The sequence below is a fragment of the Hyaena hyaena genome, unplaced genomic scaffold, assembly GCF_003009895.1.
Source record: "Hyaena hyaena isolate Hyena2069 unplaced genomic scaffold, ASM300989v1 scaffold_372, whole genome shotgun sequence".
NCBI lineage: Eukaryota > Metazoa > Chordata > Mammalia > Carnivora > Hyaenidae > Hyaena > Hyaena hyaena.
Window position 1 is genome coordinate 1,026,137 of NW_024081004.1, and position 27,219 is coordinate 1,053,355.

Sequence of the window (27,219 nt, forward strand, 5' to 3'; positions counted from 1 at the left end):
CAGGTTTATCCATATAAAGTTGCTTCTCAAAACTCGGGGGGTAGTAGAGGAAGAGGTGAAATAGATTTTTATTTGAAAGTAACTTAAATATTTATGGAGATTGGCTTTACAGGTACTTTTCATTTTTTCATCATTTAAAAAAGTATGCCTAAAGAGGAATCAAAATGCAAAAGCATGGATCTATAGTTACATAACCCTTTCCCCATGAAGGCAAAATTATTGAGAAGTGTTTATTTTCCCTCTTGAAATGGTTAATCCAGGGAATGATATGGCTGCAGGTGGTATATTCATGCTGTGTCCTTCATTGCTTCTCTCCCTTGAACACACAAATCTTTCAGTACTACATCATTGAGAGGCTAGCCTCCGCTTGGAAACAGAATGATACTCAGGTGTTACAGGTCCAAGGCCCAGTGGACAGACAGATTCTTGTCCTCCACGCTGGCCACCATGTCTTCAATGGCGTTCCAGTCAAGTTTGCTGAGGATGCTGCCCGTGCTCTCAGACACGCTGTCGATACCACCCACTCCGAAAGGAGGCTCTAGCTCTTCTTCGGTTGCTGACAAGTCCTATCAAATTAAGAAAGGTAGTAAGTTGTGGTCTTAGCCTGAGGAAAAAACAAACAGAGTATGAACTAAGCTTTCCAAAGATTCTAGGGTCGCTCATCCACCAACTGGTGAAGGAAATACGAAGCAAACCAGGGCAGGGGTTGCCCAGGACATCTGGATCGACAGTGAGCTGAATGTCACCTGACACAACTGAATGCTGGCACCAGATCTGAAGAGTGGACATAATGGGTTTTTATACTTGAAGTACAATGATAAGTTCTTACAGTTTTGTTATTTTTTAGTTAAAAGGAAAATACAAAATCAAGGAAAATACTGATAAATGCTGGAGCCCTAAGCCAAAGGTGTAGATGCTCTGAATTACTACTTCGATCTTGCAGTATCGCTACATCCCACAAAACAAAACAGACGGAACAACTAGGGAACGCAGAGAAATCACTAGGCAAATTGAAATCTGGAACCATGCGTACCTGTAGAAGGGAAGTGGGCCTCTCGTGAAGAACTGTCCAGGGGCTCACCATGGTCTCTCTCTCGTACTCTATACGCACCTGCTTTGATCGAGGTGAAAGCTCAGCACTGATGTGCTTTTTTGTACACTGCAGATTCCCACACGGAGCACTAGAACCTTTCAAGGGAAAAGGACAAAGCTACTACATTTATAAGTTTGTTGGTTTATTCTGACTTTTATCATCAAATCTAAGGGAGTCACATTTTACCTAATATTTGAATCACAAGATCGAGATATGGCTCTAACAATTCCTGCCCTGTCTGTGTGACAGAAGGAAACAGAATCCTGGCCGTCTCTTAATTTTAAGAACAACAGTAACCTGTCGGACAAGAGAGGCCGCAGAGAGAACGAAACTGTGGAGAAGTTCCAGGTGCAAAGTTGGATGAACACTGTGGTGAAAAAGAAAACAGCCAGTAAAACAGAAAGACTTGAGACTGAAGGACAATAAAGAGAGAAACCAACATGTGGCTAAGCAGTCTCATAACCACAAGGGCAGGCTGTGTCTCCAAAGCAGACAGACAAACAGAGAAAGGGCGCAGAGTTGTTGCTTCAAGCATTCAGGCTGTAAAGAGAGATTAGCAAAGGCTGTGACCACAACTAATCCCGCCTCCACTTGTTATAATTAATTTGGTAACTAGACTTCAATATTCTTGTCAAATGAACATAATTACTGCCATCTAAAAAGAATAACAAAATTATCACCAAAATTAAGAAATCAAGGTGAACAGTCCTGCATTTTAAAGGATAAACCTTTACCCATGGGGTGTCTACACACCTTGAGAAGCTATCACTGGCTTTCTCTCACCTTGTTTTACCCAGGGATGGCTCTGCAGTTTCCTTCTCTTCAGATCAGACTGCATTTCTCTAGGATTTGTTCGGGATATCCAATCTTAAAATAAAAATACACTATGAAAACAATGCTGTGAAACTGAGCGTGTGCAAAGCTTTTCGAGTTTGGTTGTTCCTGCCCCAGTGTGGACAGTGAATGCTTTCTTAGGTAAAAGGCCCATGACACATCAAGGACAAACCCCACAGTGGAAAGTAGGCTGGCAAGGGCACCAGCTTACCTCAAGAAGCACTCTCTCTGGAGGACAGTGAACACCACCGCTCAGTTTCTTTATAAAGCATATTGCCAAACAGGATCTATGGAGGTCGGCCTGAGGAATCCGGAACTGAACAGTGAACCTTGTTCCGCCTCCTGCCCCCATGTCAATTATTGGGCCACACTCCAGACACTACCCCCAAGCTACAAACTTGGAGGTGTACTCAATTTGATCCTGTCACAGGCAGGGCTGCCACTGGGCAATGAAACAAATAATTCTATTTGCCTTTCTATGGGCAAGGCCTCATGCTAGATCATAACGCACTTCACAAAACCCTGGATCTCTGGAGCTTGCATGAATGGAATACCAGTGTACATGTAACTTCAGCTATTTTTAGGGGAAACATTGTATTTTGGAGCATTTTATCTGTTAAACTAACATTGATAAGTTTTTTTTTTTTTTTTTTTTTAGAAAATATCTAGAATAGAATAGCTTTGGGGTTCTCTAAAGTAAACTCTACACCCAACATGGGGCTCAAACTCACAACCCCAGGATCCAGAGTCACATGCTCTACTGAGCCAGCCAGGCACCCCTTGGGGTACTCTAAACTAGAAAATATTTTACAAAAGATTAAAATGAGATATTTTGAAAGGGGAAAAAAAAGGTCTGAGATTACACAATTAAAAGCACAGTAAATGATGTTTCTAGCACTCAAACTTATCCTAGTAACTACAGCCTTGGGTTTTTTTTTTCTTTCATGTTTTTATTTCTGAGAGAGAGAGCGTGAGCAGGGGAGGATCAGAGAGAGAGGGAGACACAGAATCTGAAGCATATAGCCTTGGGTTTTAAGGCTTATAGCGGGGAAACTATTGAGAAAGAACCAAAGAGAATTTCTAAGAAATACAGCCATCAACATCAAAACCTGACAGGTTAAACAGCAGACACAGCTGAAGAGAGAGGTGGTAAACTGAAAGATGAATCTGTAAGGAAAGAAGGAGGGAGTGGAGAAACATAGAACAGACTAATTCAGGTTTCTCATCCTGAGAAGCAAAGGGGGAGGCTTCTCTAAGCCTCTGCTGCTTCAGTTCTAAAATGGGGATAACAGTTGCCCTGTCTACCAGGGTTGTTACAAAGAGCTATCAGGAGAATGAACATGAAAGTACCTTTTATTTATTTTTTTTAATTTTATATATTTACTTATTTTTAATTTACATCCAAGTTAGCATATAGTGCAATAACGATTTCAGGAGTGAATTCCAGTGGTTCATCCCCCATGTGTAACACCCAGTGCTCATCCCAACAAGTGCCCTCCTTAATGCCTCTCACCCATTTAGCCCATTCCCCCACCCACAACCCCTCCAGAAACCCTGTTTGTTCTCTGTAATTAGGAGTCTCTTATGTTTCATCCCCCTCCCTGTTTTGTTTTTTTTTTTTTACAAATAGTTTATTGTCAAATTAGTTTCCACATAACACTCAGTGCTCATCCCCACAAGTGCCCTCCTCCATGCCCATCCCCTCTCCCCCCCACATCCATCAGTCCTCAGTTTTTGTCAGCATTCAAGAGTCTCTCATGGTTTGCCTCCCTCCCTTCCCCCACCATTTCCCCCCTTCTTCTCCCCCTTGTTCCTCCGTCAAGTTCCTCCTAATCCTCCTATACGTGCAAACATATGATATTTGTCCTTCTCTGCCTGGCTTATTTCACTCAGCATAACACCCTCGAGGTCCATCCATGTTGCTACAATGGCCAGATTTCATTCTTTCTCGTTGCCATGTAGTATTCCATGGTATAGATAAACCACATCTTCTTGATCCATTCATCTGTTGATGGACACTTAGGCTCTTTCCATGTTTTAGCTATTGTGGAGAGTGCTGCTATGAACATTGGGGTCCATGTGCTCCTATGCCTCAGCATTTCTGTATCCCTTGGGTAAATTCCTAGCAGTGCTATTGCTGGGTCATAGGGGAGTTCCACAAAAGCAAGGGAATCAAGAGCAAAAATAAATGATTGGGACCTCATCAAGATTAAAAGCTTCTGCACAGCCAAGGAAACAACCCAGAAAATTAATAGGCAACCAACGGAATGGGAAAAGATAGTTGCAAATGACATATCAGATAAAGGGTTAATATCCAGAATCTATAAGGAACTCACCAAACTACACGCCCGAAAAACAAACAACCCAGTGAAGAAATGGGCAGAAGATATGAACAGACACTTCTCCAAAGAGGACATCCAGATGGCCAACAGACACATGAAACGATGCTCAGCATCCCTCCTCATCAGGGAAATCCAAATCGAAACCACACTGAGATACCACCTCACGCCAGTCAGAGTGGCTAAAATGAGCAAATCAAAGAACTCTAGATGCTGGAGAGGATGTGGAGAAACGGGCACCCTACTACACTGTTGGTGGGAATGTAAACTGGTACAGCCCCTCTGGAAAACAGTGTGGAGGTTCCTCAGGATCCCCCTCCCTGTTTTTATTTTATTTTTGCTTCCCTTCCTTTATGTTCGTCTCTTTTGTATCTTAAATTCCACAAATAAGTGAAGTCATAGGAGACTGGTCTTTCTCTAATTTGTTTAGCATAGTGAAAGTACCTTTTAAATGGTGAAGAGTAACATGGGGTGAGGGGTGAGCTAGGGCTAGATCTTCATTCTTAAGATCATTACCATCTCCCTCTCTAGCCGACCAGAGCACAGCTAATTTGGAATCCCAAACTTATGGGTTTGTGTGCTGCATGACCATGTGATAATAAGACCTTCCTGAATCCTTGTATTTATGTTCAGCATTGAGCTAAGCCCACAATATATATGTTCTCAATATTACAATCCATATTTTGCAGGTGAGAAAACTGAGGCTTACACAGATGGGTTAGGAATTTCCCCAGGGCTAAAGAATGACTGGTGAACTAGGATTCCAAACAAAGCTAACCCCACAGCCTGTTCTCTGAACTTCTGTACCACACAGCCATACTCTTCACTCTGAAATCTGTATTTGAAAAAAAATTTTTAAGTTTATTTTAAGAGAGAGGGAGAGACACAGAATCCCAAGAAGGCTCCACAATGCAGAGCCTAAAGCAGGGCTTGACCCCACAAGATCATGGCCTGAGCAAAAATCAAGGGTCAGACATTGACTGAGCCACCCAGGTGCCATGCATTTTACATTTCTAAGAATGTCTTATGATTAAAAAAAATTTTTTTTTAAGTTGTTTATTTTGAAAGAGAGTGCAAACTTGAGCAGGGGACGGGTAGAGAGAGGGAGAGAGAAAGAATCCCTAGCAGGCTCTGCATACTTACAATGTGAAGCCTGACTGGGGCTCAAACTCAAGAACTAGGAGATCATGATCTGACAAAAATCAAGAGTAGGATGCTTAACGAACAGAGCCAGGCACCCTGTCTTATGATTTTTAAAAATTTAAGTTCAAAAACTTTATCCTTGGGGCGCCTGGGTGGCTCAGTCTATTAAGCATCTGACTCCGGCTCAGGTCATGATCTTGTGTCTCACAAGTTCAAGTCCTGCTGTTGGGCTCTGTACTGACAGCTCAGACCCTGGAGACTGCTCCAGATTCTGTGTTTCCCTCTCTCTCTGCCCCTCCCCCGATCATACTCAGTCTTCTTTCTCTCAAAAATAAAACATTTATAAAAAAAGTTTAAATTTTTTTAATGTTTATTTATTCTTGGGGGGTGGCAGAGAGAGAAGGAGATACAGAATCTGAAGCTGGCTTCACACTCTGAACTGTCAGTACAGAGCCTGATGCGGGGCTTGAACCCGTGAACCCTGAGATCACAACCTGAGCCAAAGTTAGATGGTTATTAGCTAACTGAGCCACCCAGGTGCCCCTAAAGTTTTCTTTAAAATAGAACTTTATTCTTCAGGTGCCTAGCTGGCTCAGTCGGCTAAGCATCTGACTCTTGACCTCAGCTAAGGTTTAAATCTCAGGGTCGGGTCCCATGTTGGGCTAGGTGTGAAGCCTACAAAAACAAAACAAAAAAAAAAAAACCACTTTATTCTTCATTTATCCCTTACCTTTCTGGAAGGTAACTGGAGATGGCACAGGCTTTCTTACTGCCACTTTGGCTCCATCACCTTTATTCGGTGTGGTAAAAGTAGCAGTTCCTATAAAAACAGGCACACTTCTTTAACTGTCTGTACATATATTGTATTATAAATTCTTTGAGGACAGAAACTTCTGATTAAGAGGGCCCAATACATCGTGGTCTATTTGAACTAACAAAGCAAAACAAAAGTGCAGATGAAGGAAGGGAAAACTGCTTTGAAACCTGGGCCCCTCAGGGACGGCTTTGTGGCTCAGTCAGTTAAGTGTCTGACTTCAGCTCGGTCGTGATCTTGGGGTTTGTAAGTTTGAACTCTGCTTTGGGCTCTGTGCTAACAGCTCAGAGCCTGGAGCCTGCTTTGGATTCTGTGTCTCCCTCTCTCTCTGACCCTCCCCTGTTCCTGCTGTGTCTCTCTGTCTCAAAAATGAATAAGCATTAAAAAACTTTAGCACCTTCCTGCACTGCTGGTGGGAATGTAAACTGGTGCAGCCCCTCTGGAAAACAGAGTGGAGGTTCCTCACAAAATTAACAATAGAACTCCCCTATGACCCAGCAAAAGCACTGCTAGGAATTTACCCAAGGGATACAGGAGTGCTGATGCATAGGGGCACATGGACCCCAATGTTCAAGCAGCACTCTCCACAATAGCCAAAACATGGAAACAGCCTAAGTGTCCATCAACAGATGAATGGATCAAGAAGATGTGGTTTATCTATACGATGGAACGCTACATGGCAATGAGAAAGAATGAAATCTGGCCATGTGTAGCAACGTGGATGGACCTTGAGGGTGTTAAACTGAGCAAAATAAGTCAGGCAGAGGACAAATGTCATATGTTTGCACATAGAGGAGAATTAGGAGGAACTTAACAGAGGACCATGGGGGAGAAGAAGGGGGAAAATAGTCGGGGAGAGGGAGGGAGGCAAAAACCATGAGAGACTCTTGAATGCCGAGAACACACTGAGGGCTGATAGGGGTGGGGGGGAGGGGAAGGAGGATGATGGGCATGGAGGAGGGCATTTGTGGGGATGAGCAGTGGGTGTTATATGGAAACCAACTTGAAAATAAACTATTTAAGAAAAAAAATGTAAAACAATTAAGAAAAGAAACCTGGGCCCCTCATAGCACAACCATGGTCCTTTTTCAAATTGGCAAATGTGCCTTGACAACATGTCTGACAGCTGGAAGAGCCAGGCCCAAAAGCCTGTTAGCAGTGAACACCCTGGCAGAATGCAGACTTCCATTGTATTGAGAGGATGATTAACTAAAGTTTCTTAAGTTCTAGGATTAATAACAAACTTTTACTATTTATATTATGCAAAATGCTTTCCTTATCTTTTAAAATGTTTATCTATTTTAGAGAGAGACAAAGAGAGCATGAGCAGAGGGTGCAGAGAGAGAGGGACACACAGAATCCGAAGCAGCTCCAGGCTCTGAGCTCTCAGCACAGAACCCAATGCGGGGCTCAAACTCACTTAACCATGAGATCATGACCTGAGCTGAGGTAGGACACTCAACTGACTGGGCCACCCAGGAGTCTCAAAATACTCTCCTTATTATTTCAATACCTCTGTAAGATAGGTTTTAAGTAATATATTTGAGGGCACAAAGTAAGCAGCAGAGCTGGGTCGGGAATGCAGGCCTGCAAGATTCCACAGGCTTGAACTATGCCTTTGATGCTTCTTAGTTATTCATCATACAACCTTTATATTGTTTTTGATAAAACTAAACATGAAACAAGCAAAACAAAAACAAAAGGCAGGGGGATTGGTAAGTGTAACAGTTTTCAATCAGGGCTGAAGATAGTAGCCAGAAATTACACACTGCTTTCTACAAGACAGATAACAACACAAAGACTCAAGTATCTTCAAAAAAACTCTTCTTTTACAAAATGAGCAGCAGTGAATTTTAAAATCCTGATGAGCTCTCCGTCCCTATCTGTGCAATGACTGAACTTGCCCCACATGGGCCCAGGTGACATGTGTCACTGATTAGGACAGGACCTGGGAAAAGGACCTGGGATCAGTTATGTGTGGGTTTCTCCCACTGCCCCACAATACTGGGGGCGCCTAAGCCTCTGAACGCAGCCAGGGAAATGGCTGGGTTCTGGGTGTGGAAGAGGCCACACGTAGGCACAACCTGGAGAGAAGCCAGCTTGTTCACCAGCTCCTTGAGTTGCTTTGGTCTCTCACGTTCTGAGGAAGCTAAGTAACAGGTTAGCTGGGATAACGGCTAGTCATATAGTGGTCTTGTTTGATATAAATACAGCAATACCCACCCACTAATATCCCCAAATAGTAGTGTATAAATAGCTATTTTTAGGCAAAAAAGCTAAATAGTCATTGTTTTCATTTATCCAAGTATTCAGTTATTTTATTTGTTCAGTGTGAGAGGGAGTACGAGATAAAGGAGAGTGTTGCTACCCTCAAAAAATTTAGTCTAGCATAGGACCTAAGTTTACAAGTAACTACAACATGAGACCTATTGCATAAACATGTGACTAAGGGGTCAGAGGACAAAAAACAAATGATTACAGTGGTAGCAAAAACAGTTATCTCTAGGGGCATCTGGGTGGCTCAGTCAAGCATCCAACTCTTTTTTTTTTTTTAATGTTTTATTTATTTCTGAGAGAGAGAGCATGAGCAGGGGAGGGTCAGAGAGAGAGGGAGACACAGAATCTGAAACAGTTTCCAGGCTCTGAGCTAGCTATTAGCACAGAGCCCGACATGTGGCTCGAACCCACAAACCGTGAGATCGTGACCTGAGCCGAAGTTGGACACTTAACCAACTGTGCCATCCAGGTGCCCCAAGCGTCCAACTCTTGAATTTGGCTCAGGTCATGATCTCATGGTTCGTGAGACAGAGTCCCACATTGGGCTTCAAGCTGACAGTGTGGAGCCTGTTTGGGATGCTCTCTCTCTGCCCTTCCCCCACCTCACATGCATACATATACTCTCAATAAAAATTTTTTTAAACTCTTTTTATTATTTATTATTATTTTTAATGCTTTTATTTATTTCTGAGAGAGAGAGAGACAGCATGAGCAGGAGAGGGTCAGAGAGAGAGGGAGACACAGACTCAGAAGCAGGCTCCAGGCTCACAGCTACCTGTCATACAGAGCCCCACACGAGGCTCGAACCCACAGACCGCGAGATCATGACCTGAGCCGAATCCGGATGCTCAACCGACTGAGCCACCCAGGCGCCTCTAAATTTTTTTTAAGGTGTTAAAAGGAGCACCTGGGTGGCTCAGTTGACTGAGCCTCTGACTTCAGCTCAGGTCATGATCTCACAGTTCGTGCATTCGAGCCCCATGTCAGGCTCTGTGCTGACAGCTCAGAGCCTGGAGCCTATCTCAGATTCTATGTCTCCCTCTCTCTCTTCCCCTCCCCCACTTATGCTGTCTCTCTCTCAAAAATAAATATTAAAAAAATTAAAAAAAAAACCTCTCTCCCCCCCTCTGCCCATTCCCTGCTCATGCCCACTCTGCTCATGAATGCTCTCTCTCAAAAAAAAGTTCTAATATTCACAAACACCATGCAAGATAAGTATTAGCCCCAATATAAACTTGAAATTATGGATGTTAAAAAATCATGGCATTAGGTTAGAAGAACTAAAGAGTTAAGATTCTGGATGGCTTCCAAGATGCAGAGGTGAGGCATTCAAGGTAAGGGAGAATTTCAACGAAAGAATGGGGCACAAAGTACAGAATGTGGCTGGAAAACAAGCGGGCAAGCAGCACCAATTAAATGGGGAAAGGAGGCTAAGAAGGCTGAAGGGGAGGATGCCTCGAAGGCCAGGGACAAGCTACGGACTCATCTGTGTGTGTCTGTTTGTGGGAGGGTCACTGAGGGCTTCTGAACCCAAAGCAGCAGGAGCACCTCTTCAAGGTCCAGCAAGGGCAGGTGAGCTGACCAGAGGCAAGTGCAGCACAATACAGACCTGACCTTGGACAGGTCCACACAAAGACACATTTCCATATAATCCAAGATTTTCCATGTGATCTTGAGAAACCTCGGGTTCAAGTTTAAGATCCTTGCCAACTTTGGGTATTTTATTTAATTTTTGCAAATGTATCACATGTAAAATAAAAATTTCAAAAGGTACTCTCGAAATTTTGGTTTAAAAAGAGCAGTATTTTTTAATTGATTAATTTATTTTTGAGAGAGAGAGGGAGACAGAGAATCTCCACGCTGTCAGCATGTCACACACATCAGCATAATGTGGGGCTTGATCTCACAAACCATGAGATCTCGATCTGAGCCAAAATCAAGAGTTGAACACTTAACTGACTGAGCCACCCAGGTGTCCCAAGAGCAGCATTTTCTTATTGTTACTTCCTAGCTATCTGATTTGAGGCATTTATTTCAACTTTCTATGCCTGGGTTTTCTCATCTTTAAAATGAGAACATAACAGTACCTGTCTCACAGGGTTGTAAATGAAGAACTTAAACAGAAACTGGCACATCAGTTTATTAATGCATTTTTAGCTGTGTACCTTTACACTACATATTAAGTCATGATTATACATTTTTAGTGTGTGATCATGTCACAAAATAAATATGATTTACTCTGGTAATCAAAACCAAAAAATGGCAAAATTAACAAAAGGAAGGCTAGCAATAAATAACATATCTTCAAACGTTTAAAAGTAAAAACATATTTCGATATGGGCCTCTTAGTACTTTCCTCTTCTGTGATTTTCTGATCTCTATTTAACCCATCCTGATCTCTATCAGAGCTAGATTTGTAAAAATACCTACATCTTTAGCCAGACACACAAGAGAAATAAATTCCCAAATCAGTCATATCTAAATTATTGACTGATCAAACTCTATTAGAAAAAAACCCATTTGTTTAAGAATATTCCTGAGGTTTTCCTATTTCAAAGCAATAGAACAAAATCCCAGCACAGGTAAGTCTTTATCAATCACTTGCGTTCTGCTGAAATAAGAATTGCTTTTCACGAAGATTTACAGTTTTTACTAATGAAAACCAACTTTGGAGACGACCTATTCCTCCAAGGAATACAAAATCATACAAAATTTAAAATACCTTACCATGTGGCCAAGGGGGGCCTTGATGTTGTCCAAAAGCTTTCCCCTTTCGGGTACAACTGGGTCTGGATATATATCTGAAATTTCCAGGTTGATTTATTGAAATACTGTGATCATGTTGATTCTCTCTAAAGTAGAAATTATATAATTATTATATTCCTAAAATCCCATATCACTATATTTCAAAAATTCCAAAATCTAGCTCAGATTAATACATTCACCTGACATTGCTTATTCTGTCCCTCGGTGATACATTTAGTGTTATAACAATTCTCAATAAAACATTCTCCATGTCTCATACCTCAAGCTTCATTTTTTCCCCAAAGAAATTGTTTTTGGTTATTCGTTTGTCCATTTCTAATTGCCTATGTATTTGGAAGCTATTTATGTATTTAATACCCTGCTTTATTCAAGAAAAGATTTCAAGGGAATCTCTGGTATTTTGAGTAAACATCAATTCCTACACACACAAGGGATGTGATTAGGTCTGGGTTTGTGCTGGGAAGAGGCAGGAGAGAAGTGATAAGCTGGTGGGGACTGTTTCTGCAAGAATGGGGCCAAGTGGAGAAACAGGGAGAGCAGTTAAGAGGCAAATTACAGAAGGAAATATTAAAAATTACAGAAGAGAAGTAAATAACTGAATGGATATTAAAACTGTATTTGGTATGCTGAAGTACTTTGTTTTATCTTAGAGATTTAATGCCATTTTTGTCTTTTTCCTTGGTGATTCTATCAACTATTTATAGAAACTTTAAACTTTTTAAACTATCTATAAACTTTCTATAAATTATTCTTTCATAACTATGGGACCATTTTTTTTTACTTGATTATCATATTTCTGAGCAGGGTAGGTACAAATATACAGAACTTGGGTTACAAAAGCACTGAATTTCTTCTTATCATGTCTGACATAATCATGTTGAATGCCCTGCCAAACTTTGTCTTACCTTCTTGGAGAGAGAGAACATTGCTGTCTAGATATGTGAGCAGTTCTGGGTCTGTTATGCAATGGTTTCTGTGCAGTAGCTGGCAGCTGTACTGATTCAGATAACAGTTCATTCATCAGACTGTATGCTTGGGAGATTCGACGATTATAGTGGTCAGAGAGTAGCAATCTTAAGACAAAGAATTAAACAACATTTAATAAAAGTAATTTTCAGTTTGTACTTCTGGAGGGAACATAATGTTTGAAGATCAACTAGCATTTCTGTTTTTCAATGCTTTTCAAATGCAAATTCATATTTCACATTTCTGAAAACCATTAGGTAGTATTAGTAAAGGTATCTTATGGCCTTTTGGGTATCTTCAAAATGTACATATCTGGATTGGGAGAGGGAGGAAACAGCAGAAGTAGAAGTCATAAAAATTCAATGGAATAAATAATATTTGAAGGCAAATTCCTAAAAAGGCTAGTGGAGTCTAATTATTTTCCCTGGAGTTATCACCCAGAATTTTCTGTTTATGGGCAAAAAGGAACTACTGTGAAAACTGGAATTCCTACAACACTCTCCAGGCCTCGGGTGAGCAAATTAGAGAAAATGCTCATGACCACTAGCCAGCTCACCTGTCTTTTTCATGCTTCATCTTCTCTCTCAGCCTGATTTCTCTTGAAGTCATATAAAACTGTATGACAAATACACAGTTAGTTCATTATTGTTCAATTCAAATAATTAAACCATTATGATCCATGGGAAACATGCAAATTCCACTAATCAAATTTAATAGGAGGTTAAAACACATTTTGCTATTTAGGAAACAGTGCCAAACACTGTCATATTTGACAAAACTTCCTATCCCAGCACAAACGTGAAAAATGTTAAAGCATCATGTAATTAAAATCTAGTTTAATAAGTGGAATGCAAAATCTATTTTAAATATTTTTTATTTATTTCTAGGAGAGAGAGAGAGAGACAGCGTGAGCAGGGGAGGGTCAGAGAGAGAGGGAGTCACAGACTGAAACAGGCTCCAGGCTCTGAGCTGGCAGTCAGCACAGAGCCCGACGCGGGGCTCGAACCCACGAACCGCGAGATCATGACCTAAGCGAAAGTCGGACGCTTAACGACTAAGCCACCCAGGCGCCCCTGCAAAATCTATTTTAGTAGCTAAATTAAGCCTCCTCTTTTGGAGAAAATACATTATTGGCTGCATTTAAAATAGAAAACATGAGCATTTTAAGGATGGAGACATACACTCCTATTCAATCTTGAGATTAATCTCACAGAGAGCTTGCTTGATAAAGCAGAAAGGAGTTAGACCTTGAAAGCCATCACTCTGATGTCTTAAAATGTTTACAGAAGCTACTGTAGTACATTCACTGTGACTTGTAAACTCTTCAAAACTTATGTACCATGAGGCAATTGGCAAATATCAGCTACATACATCTTATTCCAGAACATTAAGAATTACTGCTGAGTTACTAATGAAATCAAGTCCTTTTACATATAAAAATGTGCACATAGAAGTGCATTCACTCTCTGTAGGTCCTGCATGGAAGTAGTAACAAAGGTCTTATTAGTTTCTGATACAAATTCAAATGACATTTTAAATCACATTAACCCCTCATTAATCCAATAGCTTAAGCTTATTTCTTAAAAATAAAGAAAAATGATCTGCAATCATATGGAGAGGTCACAAAGTATATGAACCAAGCAGTCCCAGTGCCCTCTGAGTTAATTTATTCTAAATTTGGACACAATTCTAAGTATCTTTGGTATTTGCTTGATCCATGGATAAGGTGATATCAGAGCTCACCCCCATGGGGTGGAGGAATGCACAAACACATGCACTTTGACAGTCTAGTCATGCGGCATCTGGGTGGCTCAATCAGTTAAGCATGCAACTCTTGGTTTCAGCTCAGATTGTGATTTTGCGGTTCATGAGTCTGAACCGCGCAGTTGACTCTGCGCTGACAACGTGAAGCCTGCTTGGGATTCTCTCCCTCCCTCTCTCTCTGTCCCTCCTTTGCTCATGCTATAACTAAGTAAGCACGTACATACATACATACATATTAAAAAAAAAATTCTAGTCATGTACCTCAGTAGCCCAAAGGTCATTACCAGGTCCCTAAAACTATCAACAGACAAAATGTTATATATTAACATCAATATGACTTCTCCAGACACAAGTTGAGTAAATTATGCACTTTATATAATTTGCCTACTTTTGCACCATTTGGTGCTTAAATGTGACAACTTTATCTGGAAAATACACTTTTATAGAACATATTTCCCTAATGATGCTGAAAAATAAGTACTATTATAATATTTCAGATTACAAAGTAAAAGCTGCACTATAATCTAAGCATAATTTAAATGTAACTTTCACAGTAATGTGATTATCAAAGTAACACTGCTTTATCTCACCTTCTGAAGAAAACTGTGATGTCCATAGTCAGGGATCAGTAAATAAATGTTGATAAAGGGCAGCTGAAATGCACATATCCATGCCCACACATACACACATACACCACACCACTGTATCCTTGGTACATGACTGGCCCCTCACTCTGTATTTTTTGTAGACAACTTATGGATAGAAAATTGATTTTTAAAAATTTTTTAAAGCTTATTTGAGAGAGGGAGAGAGATCGGGCAGGAAGGGCGTAGAGAGAGAGGGAGAGAGAAAGAAGGAAAAAGAGAGAATTCCAAGCAGGCTCCACACTGTCAGTGCAGAGCCCAACAGAGGGCTCACAAACCGTGAGATCGTGACCTGAGCCAAAATCAAGAGCTGGATGCTTAACAGACCAAGCTCCCCAGGCACCCCAGAAAATTGATTTTTAAAATGACTTTACTACACATATAGTCAGTTGTTCATTGAACTCTCATAAAAATTATGGGAATAGCTCCAACTGGTCACCCAATCACTCAACATCTTCATTTGGCTAAAATTAGCTAAAGCCATAATTAGCCTGAGGTATAAAAAATATTTAAGACAGTTCATGAGGACATGGTTTGTAGAATACCTTGCTACATTGTGCTAAGATAATTTCTTAACATTTTCTGACTTCCGTAAAATGGTAACATTTCTGTCTAATACAAAATGCATCCAAGTTATGTTAATCATTTCCTTGAATATTTTCCAGGGAAAAACTACACATATTCTGTGGCAATTCCATTGCCCTTGATTTTGAACTTACTGGATTGCTCCTGGGGCAGAAAGGATCATGTTCTTGCCCTCTCTTTTCCGCCAGCTCATTTAAGTACTCTGCCATTCTTTCCTTTCGTTTTCTTCTCATCCACGTTTGAATTTCTCTTCTCTCCTTCTCAGTTCTTTGTGTTGGTCTACCAGAAGAATGCTGAATTCTGAGAAATTTCACAAGAAGGGCATCACTTGATTTTAAATTGTTTATGGATACAAGCAGTATCACAACTAAATATTATTTATATGGAAAAAATTTTAATGTTTATTTTTGAGAGAGAAAAAAGGGGGGGCAGAGGTAGAGAGGGAGACATAGAATCTGAAGCCGGCTCCAGGCTCCGAGCTGTCAGCGCAGAGGTCCATGTGGGGCTTGAACCCACAAACTGCGAGACCATGACCTGAGCCAAAGTCGGACGTTTAACTGACTGAGCCCACCCAGGCACCTCTGGAAAGTTTTTTAAAGAATTTTTTAATGTTATTTATTTTGAGAGAGAGAAGGAGAGAGAGCGAGCAGAGGAGGGGCAGAGAGACAGAGGAGGAGGAGGCTCTGCATCATCAGCTAAGAGCCCCAACATGGGGATTGAACTCAGAACCAGGATATCACAACCTGAGTGGAAATCAAGAATCAGACAATTAACTGACTGAGCCACCTAGGCGGCCCAAGGTAGTTTATTTATTTTTAAGTGCTCTCTATACCCAAAATGGGGCTTGAACTCACAACTCTCAGATCAAGAGTCGTATGTATGCCTTACTGGCTGAGCTAGCCAAGACACCCCTATTTGGAAAGATTTTGTCCATTCGCAAAAGTAGTATACAGTAAGATCTCTTATCAATTTGCTCCATCCTGTTCCCTGTAATCCACTGAAAATGATCTCAGAGCTCACCAACAGCCTCTTCAGCCTGCTGGACTTCTCTGTAACATTTAATAAATTGGCTTTTCTTTTCTGCTTTAAACTCTCTCTTACCTGGGTCTTATTTAACTCTGAAAACACTGTGCAGCCTCCTATGCTGGCTCCTTTCTTCTCTGCTCACCACTTCAATTTAATGTCTTTAAAGGCTCTCTTTTGGGTGATACCTGGGTGGCTCAGTTGTTTGAGAGACCGACTCTTGATTTTGGCTCAGGTCATGATCCCAGGTTGTGGGATTGAGCCCCTCATCAGGCTCAATGTCGAGTGTGGAGCCTGGACAGCCTCTCTCTCTCCCTTTGCCCCTCTCCCCCACTCTCGCTCTCTCTAAAATAAAGAAAAAAAGGAAAATGATTAAAGGTTCTGTTTTGGGCTTCTTCACCCATCATCTATTCCTGGACTATCTCAGTCACTTCTAAAACTTATAATACAGAGATGACTTCAAAACAGCGGGCCTTGTGAATCCAGCCTCAGACTCATGCCCAGGTCATACTTCCCATGGGCCGACCTGAGCTAATGACTGAGCATGGCAGGGATGTTATGGCTGGCCCATTCCTGCAAGACACAGGACTCCTCTGGCGGGCAACTCTGGCTTGACATCTCACCACCGACCCGGCTGAAACTCTCCTGGGACACTGTACTCCTAGATTTTACTTACTCAACCCTCTCCCCTTCCCCTTCCCTCTCTCCTTCACAGGGTTGGATCACACCTACAATATGGTCTGATGCTTCCCCTGACTTCTGTCTTTTCCCCCCTTTCTCCTCACAGGCCTTTCTGCCAATAACTGGCTTGCACATCTTATCCCATGTCGGCTTCTACTTCTCAGATGATATGAACTGACACAAGTAATACTGAGAGTGGTCCAAAAAAACAGGTGATGTGAGACAGGGGTTTGGGGCAGACTCCTCACCCAGCATGAGAGGAGAATATCTTCCTAAATGGAAGGTGGGTCACGGGTACAAACAATGTGATTTATACTGAACACCTGCTTTTCCTTCTGGAATGGATTCGGTATGTGCCAGGCAGAGGCTGCCTACCTAACCCCCAAGAAAAACTCTGGAAACTGAGTCTCTAAATGAGCTTCCTTGGTGGACATTGTCTCACATGTGTAGTTTCGACCTGTTGCTGGAGGAATTAAGTGTGTCCTGTTGTGACTGCACTGGGTAAGGATACTTGGAAACTTGTGCCTGGTTTCCCTGGGAATTTACCGCATGTCTTCTCTTGCTGTAACTGTCCTATGACTCTATGAGAGTTCTGTAAGTCCTCCCAATCAATCCCTGAACCTAAAGTGAACTGAGCCCCTGCCCTTAAAGAGACAGCACAAGAGACAGCCTTGCAGGATACAGCGTGGAAGCAACAGTTTGAAAAATGCCTGAGGCACAGAGAAGGGAGGTTTGTTTACTAATCTCAGAGCCTGTGCTGGAGGGACAAGGATCTTTGGGAGACTTATCCAAAAACAAAAGAGCTGGCAGGCACCATTTACATCCCCCACCCCCAGCCTAGACACAGAGAAACCTGAGGGAACCAGTGCAATACTGACACTCTCTATCTAACATACTAACACCCCTCCCCCTCCCCCCCACCATGTTTTCCTGTGGACCCTTCCCCTCCAGCAGGACTTGACTCTAGCTGTCCTCCAATAGCAAACCCACACAAATCATGGTAACACCACATGTCCTGCCCCAATGCTCTCTGGTAGACTCACCCCCGATACATTCTTGGCCACAGCCCATCCAAAACTATGCCACAAACCTGGCAATACAAGCAGCCCCAACAGTCAACACCACAGTGACTTCTGACCCAAGGAAAAGGAGAGACAACCACACACAACACTCAGACTGTGGTTCCAGCAGTGGCCGGGGTAGACATCTGGGTTGACTGCAGGCCCCGCCCATCAAAAATAGCTTCTCAGGGGGCAACACAGAGAATGTACCCTGCAGTTTGGTGCTACTGCATCTCTGGCAAACACCTGGTCTGACTCAACTCAAGCCCAAGGCAGCCCCAGACTGACCCACTTACAACACAGGGACCAAACCCTGTCCACAACAGGCAAAGAGAGCCAATGTAGACAACGGACTGCAGGAAAAAATGGCTCAGCCACAATAACAGGGCACATGCAACACACAGAAGAGATACCCCTGAAGCGTTAGGTTCTGGTGAACTGGGTACAATGCCCTGCAGGGCACTATAGGACCACTTCTTCATATGCCACTACTTGCAAGAGCAGGAGATGCAGATGACTTCTCTAACACACAGACACAGTTACAGAGAGTTAGACAAAATGAGGAGACAGAGGAATATGTCCCAAACGAAAGAACAGGACAAAAATTGCAGAAAGACCTCAGCACAGACATAAGTAATATGCCTGATAGAGAACTTAAAGGAATGGTAATTAAGCTACTCACTGAAAAAACAGTGAAGGACATCAATGAGACCCTTAACAAGAGACAGAAAACATAAAAAGAACCAATCAGAGATGAAAAATCAGTAAGTGAAATTAAAAGTAAACTGGATGGAATGAATAGTAGACTATAGAAAGTAGAAGAATGGATCAGCAACCTGGAGGACAGAGTAATGTAAAGCAATCAAGCTGAATAGGTGAGAGAAAAAATAATACAAAATGAAAATAGTGTCAGGGTCTCAGCAACACCATCAAGTATAACAACATTTGCAATATAGGGATCCTGGAAGGAGAAGACAAAGAAAAGGAGATAGAAATTTTATTTCAAGAAAATAATCCCTGAAAAATTCCTGAGTCTGGGGAGGGAAACAAATTTAGATCCAGTAGGCACAGAGATCCCCCAACAAAATCAACCCAAGGAGGTTCACAATGAGACATATAATAATTAAAATGGCAAAAAAATGATAGAGAATTTTAAAAGCAGCAAGAGAAAAGAAAACAGTTACATACAAGGGAAACCTCATAAGGCAATCAGCTGATTTTTCAGCAGAAACTTTGCAGGTCAGAAAGGAGTGGCATGACCTATTCAAAGTATTGAAAGGAAAAAACCTGCAGCCAAGGATAGCAAGGATATCATTAGGAACAGGAGAGATAAAGAGCTTCCCAGACAAAAGTTAAAAGAATTCATGACCACTAAACCAGACGTATAAGAAATGTCAAACAGGACTCTTTGAATGGAAAGAAAAAAAAAACATAAGTAGGATAAGAAAAGCAGGAAGCACAAAAGTAATAAAAATAAATATATGTATAAAAATCAGTCAAGAAACTCACAAAAAGAAGGATGATACATACACAAAGTATGACACAGTATATCTAAAATATTGGGGGTGGGGAGAATAGTAAAGAATGGGTTCAAACATAAGTGACCATCAACTTAAAATAGACTGCTATGTGCATAAGATGTTATGTTATATACAGACCAAATGATAACCACAAATCAAAAACCAGTAACAGATATGTAAAAAATAAAGAGAAAGGAATCCAAGTATATCACTAAAGAAGCCAGCACACCATGAGAAAAGAGAGCAAGAGAAGAAAGGAACAGAAAAGTAAAAAAAACAACATAAAACAAGTAACAAAATGGTAATAAGTACATACCTATCAATAACTTCTTGGAATGTAAATGGACTAAATGCTCCAATCAAAAAACATATGGTGACAGAAGACTTTTTTATCCATCTATATAAGACTATAAGAGACTCATTTCAGGCCTAAGACACATGCAGATTGGAAATGAAGGGATGGAGAAACATTTATCATGCAATGGAAAAAAGAAGCAAGCTAGGGTAGCAATACTTATATTGGACAAAACAGACTTTAAAACAAAGATTAAAGGGGGCACCTGGGTGGCTCAGTCGAATGAGTGTCCGACTTCGGCTAGGGTCATGATCTCACAGTTCGTGGGTTCGAGCTCCGCGTCGGGCTCTGTGCTGACAGCTAGCTCAGAGCCTGAAGCCTATTTCGGATTCTGTATTTCCCTCTCTCTCTGACCCTCCCCTGCTCATGCTGTCTCTCTCTTTCTCTCTCTCTCAGAAATAAATAAAAAAACATTAAAAACAACAAAGATTAAAGGGGCGCCTGAGTGACTCAGTTGTTTAAGTATCCAACTCTTGACTTTAACTCAGGTCATGATCTCACGGTCCTGGTTTGGCTCTGTACTGACAGCGCAAAGCCTGCTTGGAATTCTTTCTCTCCCTTTCTCTCTGCCCCTCTACTGCTCACATGCTCTCTCAAAATAAATAAACTTTTTTTTTTTAAAGACTGTAGGGGCATCTGGGTGGCTCAGTCAGTTAAGCCTCCAACTTTAGCTCAGGTCATGGTCTTGTGGTTTGTGGGTTCCAGCCCAGCATCAGGCTCTATGCTGACAGCTCAGAGCCTGGAGCCTGCTTCAGAGTCTTTGTCTCACCTCTTTCTCTGCCCCTCCCTCACTAGTGCTCTGTCTCTGTCTCTCAAAAATGAATAAATGTTAAAAAAAAAAAAAAAAAAAGACTGTACCAAGAGACAAAGAAATTCACTATATAATCATAAAGGGGAGAATCCAAGAAGATATAACAATTGTAAATATTTATGCACCTGACATGAAGGCACCCAAATACATAAAGCAGCTAATAACAAACATAAAGGAAGTAACTGATACTAATACAATAATAGTAGGGGACTTTAGCATCCCTCTTACATCAGTGGGTAGATCATCCAACCAGAAAATCAACAAGGAAACAGTGGCTCTGAATGACAAATTGGACCAGATGGTTCTAACAGATATATTCAAAACATTCCATCCTAAAACAGCAGAATACACATTCTTTTTAAGTGCACATGGAATATTCTCCAGGACAGATCACATATTAGGCCACAAAAGTAGTTTTAACAAATTCAAAAAGATCAAAGGTCTACCATGCATCTTTTCTGACCACATGCTATGAAACTAGAAATCAACTAGAAGAAAAAATCTGGAAAGAGCATAAATACACAGTTAAATAACATGCTTCCAAACAACAAATGGGTCAACCAAGAAATCAAAAAGGAAATTAAAAAATACATAGAGATATATGAAAATGAAAGCACAATGGTCAAAAATCTTTGGGATGTAGCAAAAGCTATCCCAAGTTGAAAGTTTATAGCAATACAAGCCTATCTGAAAAAAGCAGAAAAATCCCAAATAAACAACTTAACCCCAGGAGCTAGAAAAGAGAGAACAAATAAAACCCAAAACTAGCAGAAGAAAAGGAATAATAAAGATTGGAGTAGAAATAATGAAACAGAAACTAAGAAACCAACAGAACAGATCAATGAAGCCAGAAGCTGATTCTTTGAAAAGATCAACAAAATTGATAAACCTTTAGCCAGACTCACGAAAGAAAAGAAAAAAAGAAAAGAAGGACAGAGAAGACTCAAAATCAGAAATGAAAGAGGAAAAATAACAATAACAACAAACACCACAGAAATAGAAAGGATTGTAAGAAATATAATGGAAAATTAGATGTCAACAAATTGGACAACCTAGAAGAAATGGAAAAATTCTGAGAAACATACAACCTCTCAAAACTGAAGCAGGAACAAACAGAAAATTTGAAGATTTATTACTGGCAATGAAATTGGATCAATAATCAAAAAACTGCCCCCCACCCAAAAATGTCCAGGACCAGACGGCTTCACAGCTGAATTTTACCAAACATGTAGAGAAGAGTTAACATCTATTCTTCTCAAACTATTCCAAAAAATAAGAGGAAGGAAAGCTCACAAATTAATTCTTTGAGGCCAGCATTACCTTGATACCAAAACCAGACAAAGACATTACAAAAAAAGAGAACTACAGGCCAATATATCTAATGAACACAGATGAAAAAAATCCTTAAACGAAATATTAGCAAACCAAATCCAACAATACATTTAAAGAAAAGTCATTCACCATGATTAAGTGGGACTTATTTCCAGTATGCAAGTATGGTTCAGTATTCACAAATGAATCAACATGATACATCACATCAACAAGAGAAAGGATAAAAACCTTCAACAAAGTAGGTAATATAGAGGGAACATACCTCAACATAATAAAAGCCATATATGAAAAACACACAGATAACATCATACTCAATGGTAAAACAACAACAACAACAACTGGAGAGCTTTTCACCTGATATCAAGAAGAAGACAAGATGTCCACTCCAACATAGTACTGGAAGTCCTAGCCACACAACCATACAAAAAGGAAGGAAGGAAGGAAGGAAGGAAGGAAGGAAGGAGAGAAAGAGAGAAAGAGAGAAAGAGAGAAAGAGAGAGAGAGAGAGAGAGAAAGAGAGAGAAAGAGAGAGAAAGAGAGAGAAAGAGAGAAAGAGAGAAAGAGAGAGAGAAAGAAAGAAAGAAAGAAAGAAAGAAAGACAGACAGACAGACAGACAGACATCCAGATTGGTAAGGAAGAAATAAAACTTTCACTATTTGCAGATGACACAATACTATACATAGAAAACCCTAAAGACTCCAACAAAAACTACTAAAACTGACAATTGAATTCGCTAAGGTTGTAGGACACAAAATCAATATACAGAAATTCACTGCATTTGTATACACTAATAATGAAGCAGCAGAAAGAAAATTTAAGAAAATAATCCCATTTACAATTGTACCAAAAATAATAAAATACCTGAGAATAAACTTAACCAAGGAGGTGAAAGACCTGTACTCTGAAAACTATAAAACACTAATAAAAGAAATTAAAGATGAGAAAAACAAATGAAAAGATATTCCATGTTTATGGATTGGGAGAACAAATACTGTTAAAATGTCTATATTACCCAAAGTAATCTACAGATTTAATGCAATCCGTATCAAAATACAAACTGCATTTTTCACAGACAGAACTAGAATAAATAACCCCACAATGTGTATGGAACTATAAAAGACCCCAAGTAACCAATGCAATATTGAAAAAGAACAAAGGTGGAGGTATCACAATCCCAGATTTCAAGTTATACCACCAACCTGCACAAAGCCGTATAGTATTTGTGCAAAAATGGAGACAAAGTTCAATGGGAACAGAATAGAGAGCCTAGAAATAAACACACTATTATATAGTCAATTGGCCTTCAACAAATTGTGTTGGGAAAACTGAACAGCAACATGCAAAAGACTGAAACCAAACCACTTTCTTACATCACAGACAAAATTAAACTCAAAATAGATTAAGGACCCAAATGTGATACCTGAAACCATAAAATTCCTAGAAGAGAGCACAGGCCATAATTTCTTTGACATCAGTCAAAGCAACATTTTTCTAAATATGTTTCCTAGGCAAGGAAAACAAAAATAAAAATAAACTACTGAGACTACATCTAAATAAAAAGCTTCTGCACAGTGAAGGAAACAATCAACAAAACTAAAAGGTAATACACTGAATGGGAGAAGATATTTGCAAATGACATATCCATTAAAGGGTTAGTAGCCCAAGTATATAAAGAACTTACACAACTCAACACCAAATAAACCAAATAATCCAACTAAAAATGGACAGAACACATGAACAGACATTTCTCTAAAGAAGACAGATGCCAAGCAGACACATGAAAAGATGCTCAACCTCACTCATCAGGGAAATACAAATGTGATATCACATTACCCGTCAGAATGGCTAAAGTAAAAAACACAGAAAATAACAAGTGTTAACAAGGATGCAGAGAAAAAGGAACCCTCATACACTGCTGGTAGGAATGCAAACTGGTGCAGCCACTGTGGAAAACAGTATGGGGGTTCCTCAAAAAATTAAAAATAGAACTATCCTATGCTCCAGTAATTCTACTACTAGGTATTTACCCAAAGAATACAAAAACACTAATTCGAAGGGATATATGTACCCCTATGTTTATTACAGCATTATGTACAATAGCCAAATTATGGAAGCAGCCCAAGTGTCCATTGATAAATGAATGGATAAAGAAGTGTCCACCAACAGATGAATGGATAATGTGTATACACACACACACACACACACACACACATATATATACAGAATATTACTCAGCCATAAAAAAGAAAATCTTGCCATTTGCATCAACATGGATGGAGCTAGAAAGTATAATGCTAAGTGAAGTAAGTCTGAGAAACACAAATACCCTATGTTTTCACTCATATATGAAATTCAAGAAAAACAAATGAACAAGGAAAAAAGGAGAGACAAACCAAAAAACAGACTCTTAACTATAGAAAAACTGATGGTTACCAGAGGGGAGGTGGGGGGGGTGATGGGTGAAAAGAGGTGATGGGGATTAAGAGTGTACTTGTCTAGATGAGCACTGAGTAATGTACAAATTTTCTGGATCACTATATTGTATACCCAAAACTAACAGAACACTCTATGTTAACTATACTGAAATTTTTTAAAATCTCAAAATAAATTAATTAAAATATAATAATGACAACAAAAATAAAATGATGAGACCTTGGGAAAACTCAGAGGATACAGATGCACTGGTATTAAATCCACAAGTCTGTCTACTGTTGGGAAAGGGAAGGAGTGACACACAAATGTCACATTAAAATACAACAAATTTTGGGGATACCAGGGTGGCTCAGTTGGTTGAGCGACTGACTCCTGATTTCAGCTCAGGTCACGATATGGTTTGTGGGTTTGAACCCCACGTGGGGCTCTGCACTGACAGCGTGGAGCCTGCTTCGGATTCTCTCTCTCCCTCTCTCATTCTCTCCCACCTCCCTCTCTCAAAAATAAACATTAAAAAATTAAAAAATAAAATATGGCTAATTTTGAACCATAATCTTGAACCATAAATATTTTAAGTGGGTTAAAAATTAATTGAATCAGTAAGTACCTGGAGATAGACTTAGCTTGTTGTTCTGTTAAACCGAGCTCTTCACTGGAAACTCCATCTTTTGTTATAAGGTCATCAATAATGTCGGCAATATCAGTCAATCCAGTCATCTGGAGTGGATCTAGTGAAACACTTCATTTTCAAATGGAATTTGAGAAAGATAAGTCAGTTATCTATAATTTAATTACATTAATCAAAAATGAACATGTAAAGTTTAAAAAATGAACATGTAAAACTATGCCCCCTAAGAGCATAAATGAACACCAAAATCATCAACCTAGAACTAATGTTCCTTCTACTTTCCAGTAATCTTCAGTGCAAAAGTCAAATCATCAATAATTGGTGACTTCTTAGGGGCTCTTAAAAAAGTGAACATAAGGCTCAGGAGTTCAGTTCTACCTGTCCTGCCTGCTGGATGCCTTGGGAGTTAAAGAAATGTAGCAAACGCAGTCTGTTATACTCTAATTCCCCATGCTAAAACATTAAAAGGATGTAAAATAGCAAACCTCAGCTTCTTAAAACATTCCATCCCCAGCGAAAATTAAATATATTCCTAGAGTCCATGAAAAAATCTGTGGTGTAGAAGCTCACATACACGTGAACAACAAAGTTTTCCACTCAGTTTATGCTCAACTTCAAGTAAAATTGTGAATTAATTCTTAAGATATTTACCTCTCCAATAACTCATCACTATTATTCACACCTAAAAAAAAGAAACATTATGAATAAAAATTTCAGGTCAGTTTTTTTTACTTTTATCTATTAACCTGATTTAGAAATTATGTAACCAGAAATTGAAATATATTTAAACCTCCAAATAAGTTTAAAGGTATATATGTGTTGTCTTTTTATCCTCCTCTTGAATAAGCTATTTGGTAGTGAATACTCTGCATTTTCAGATTATGACTTTTCTATCCAGAGTACTCAGAAAAATATACTTTAGGAAGTACTGTCCTTCGCTTACAACAAAGTTTAAAATACTGAAATGCAATTTACTAAAACAAAAATGTTCTGATGATCCAAAGTAATACATCTGGGAAAATATCTATTTTTTAGATGTTTTATTTATTTTTGAGAGAGAGAGAGAGAAAGAGCAAGTGAGGAGGGGCAGAGAGAGGGGGGGACAGAGGATCTGAAGCAGGCTCCACCCTGAGAACAGAGAGCCCGATGCAGGGCTTGAACTCGTGAGCCGTGGGATCATAACCATAAATTTCTTTTCCAATTCCTTTTATCAAAGGGCAGAAACGTGTTATATCTAAATATCTTTTCACAGTAGTTACACAGGAAGATTTGATCCCTAATTCATTTTCAAACCAATTTTGGAACTCTTCTATGGGACTGCCTTCACAATTTACTGAACACACAGATCAGCTTTATTCCTTGAAAATCACAATTCCTTTTTTTAAAAATTCCAAACAGTAGCTCTTAGCTTGATTATCTACTTCATCTATCAGAAATGCTTCTGGATATCTGGTAGTTAGTACCGAAAATTAAATCCATCTTCAGTGAATAAATTATTTGCCACTGTTAAGATCAATCGCAAGAGGGGTACCAGCATCTGTCTCTTCATTTCAGCTCAGGTCATGATCCTGTGGTTTGCTGAATTTGAGTCCTGCATCAGGCTCTCTGGTGTCAGCATGGAGCCCACTTTGGATCCTGTCCTCCCCACCTCTGCCCCATTCCCCACTGTGCTCTTTCTCTCAAAAATAAATATTTTTCTAAACACCAACAAAAACGTGCTAAGAAACGGAAGTCAATTTCAAAGGAGAAAATCTATGCTGGTTTTGAGCATTAGAAGTAAGGAAGTGACTATCCGTCTTTCTAAGATGCCAACTTTGGAAAAGAAAACAACCATCAGGGCATTAGGGTATCTAAATTCTGTACTCTAAAAAAAATTTGGTTTGCTTTTTAATTTACATTAGATATTGAATACTAGAGAAAAACAATTTAATTATCCATCTTTATATGTGTTATGCCATTTACTGACATTTCTCCTTTCTTCTCACTTCCCAATTTAAGAAGCTATTACAATCCTGAATGAATCACCTCCCAAACCTGGTACTTCCCATCTCACTTTTCCTGCTACTTTCTTTTCTTCTTCCTTTCAACATTAAAGATTTTGTCTTTATCCCCATCTTGAAATAATCTTTGGCTTCATTTCTCTTATTTT

The 27,219-nt window shown here is 39.9% G+C and overlaps 1 protein-coding gene across 1 annotated transcript in view; it reads right to left on the minus strand.

Moving 5' to 3' along the window:
• Positions 1-205: 205 nt before the first annotated feature.
• CPLANE1 (ciliogenesis and planar polarity effector 1) overlaps positions 206-27,219 on the minus strand; it is a 137,601-nt gene continuing 110,587 nt past the window's right edge. Inside the window, exons 46-54 of the mRNA XM_039250526.1 lie at positions 25,722-25,752; positions 25,050-25,181; positions 15,360-15,525; positions 12,789-12,847; positions 12,172-12,339; positions 11,228-11,352; positions 6,140-6,229; positions 1,034-1,188; positions 206-566 (exon numbers count right to left, since the gene is read on the minus strand). Coding sequence (XP_039106457.1) covers positions 393-566; positions 1,034-1,188; positions 6,140-6,229; positions 11,228-11,352; positions 12,172-12,339; positions 12,789-12,847; positions 15,360-15,525; positions 25,050-25,181; positions 25,722-25,752 — 1,100 coding nt within the window. The 3' untranslated portion in view covers positions 206-392. The remainder of the gene's footprint in view (positions 567-1,033; positions 1,189-6,139; positions 6,230-11,227; positions 11,353-12,171; positions 12,340-12,788; positions 12,848-15,359; positions 15,526-25,049; positions 25,182-25,721; positions 25,753-27,219) is intronic.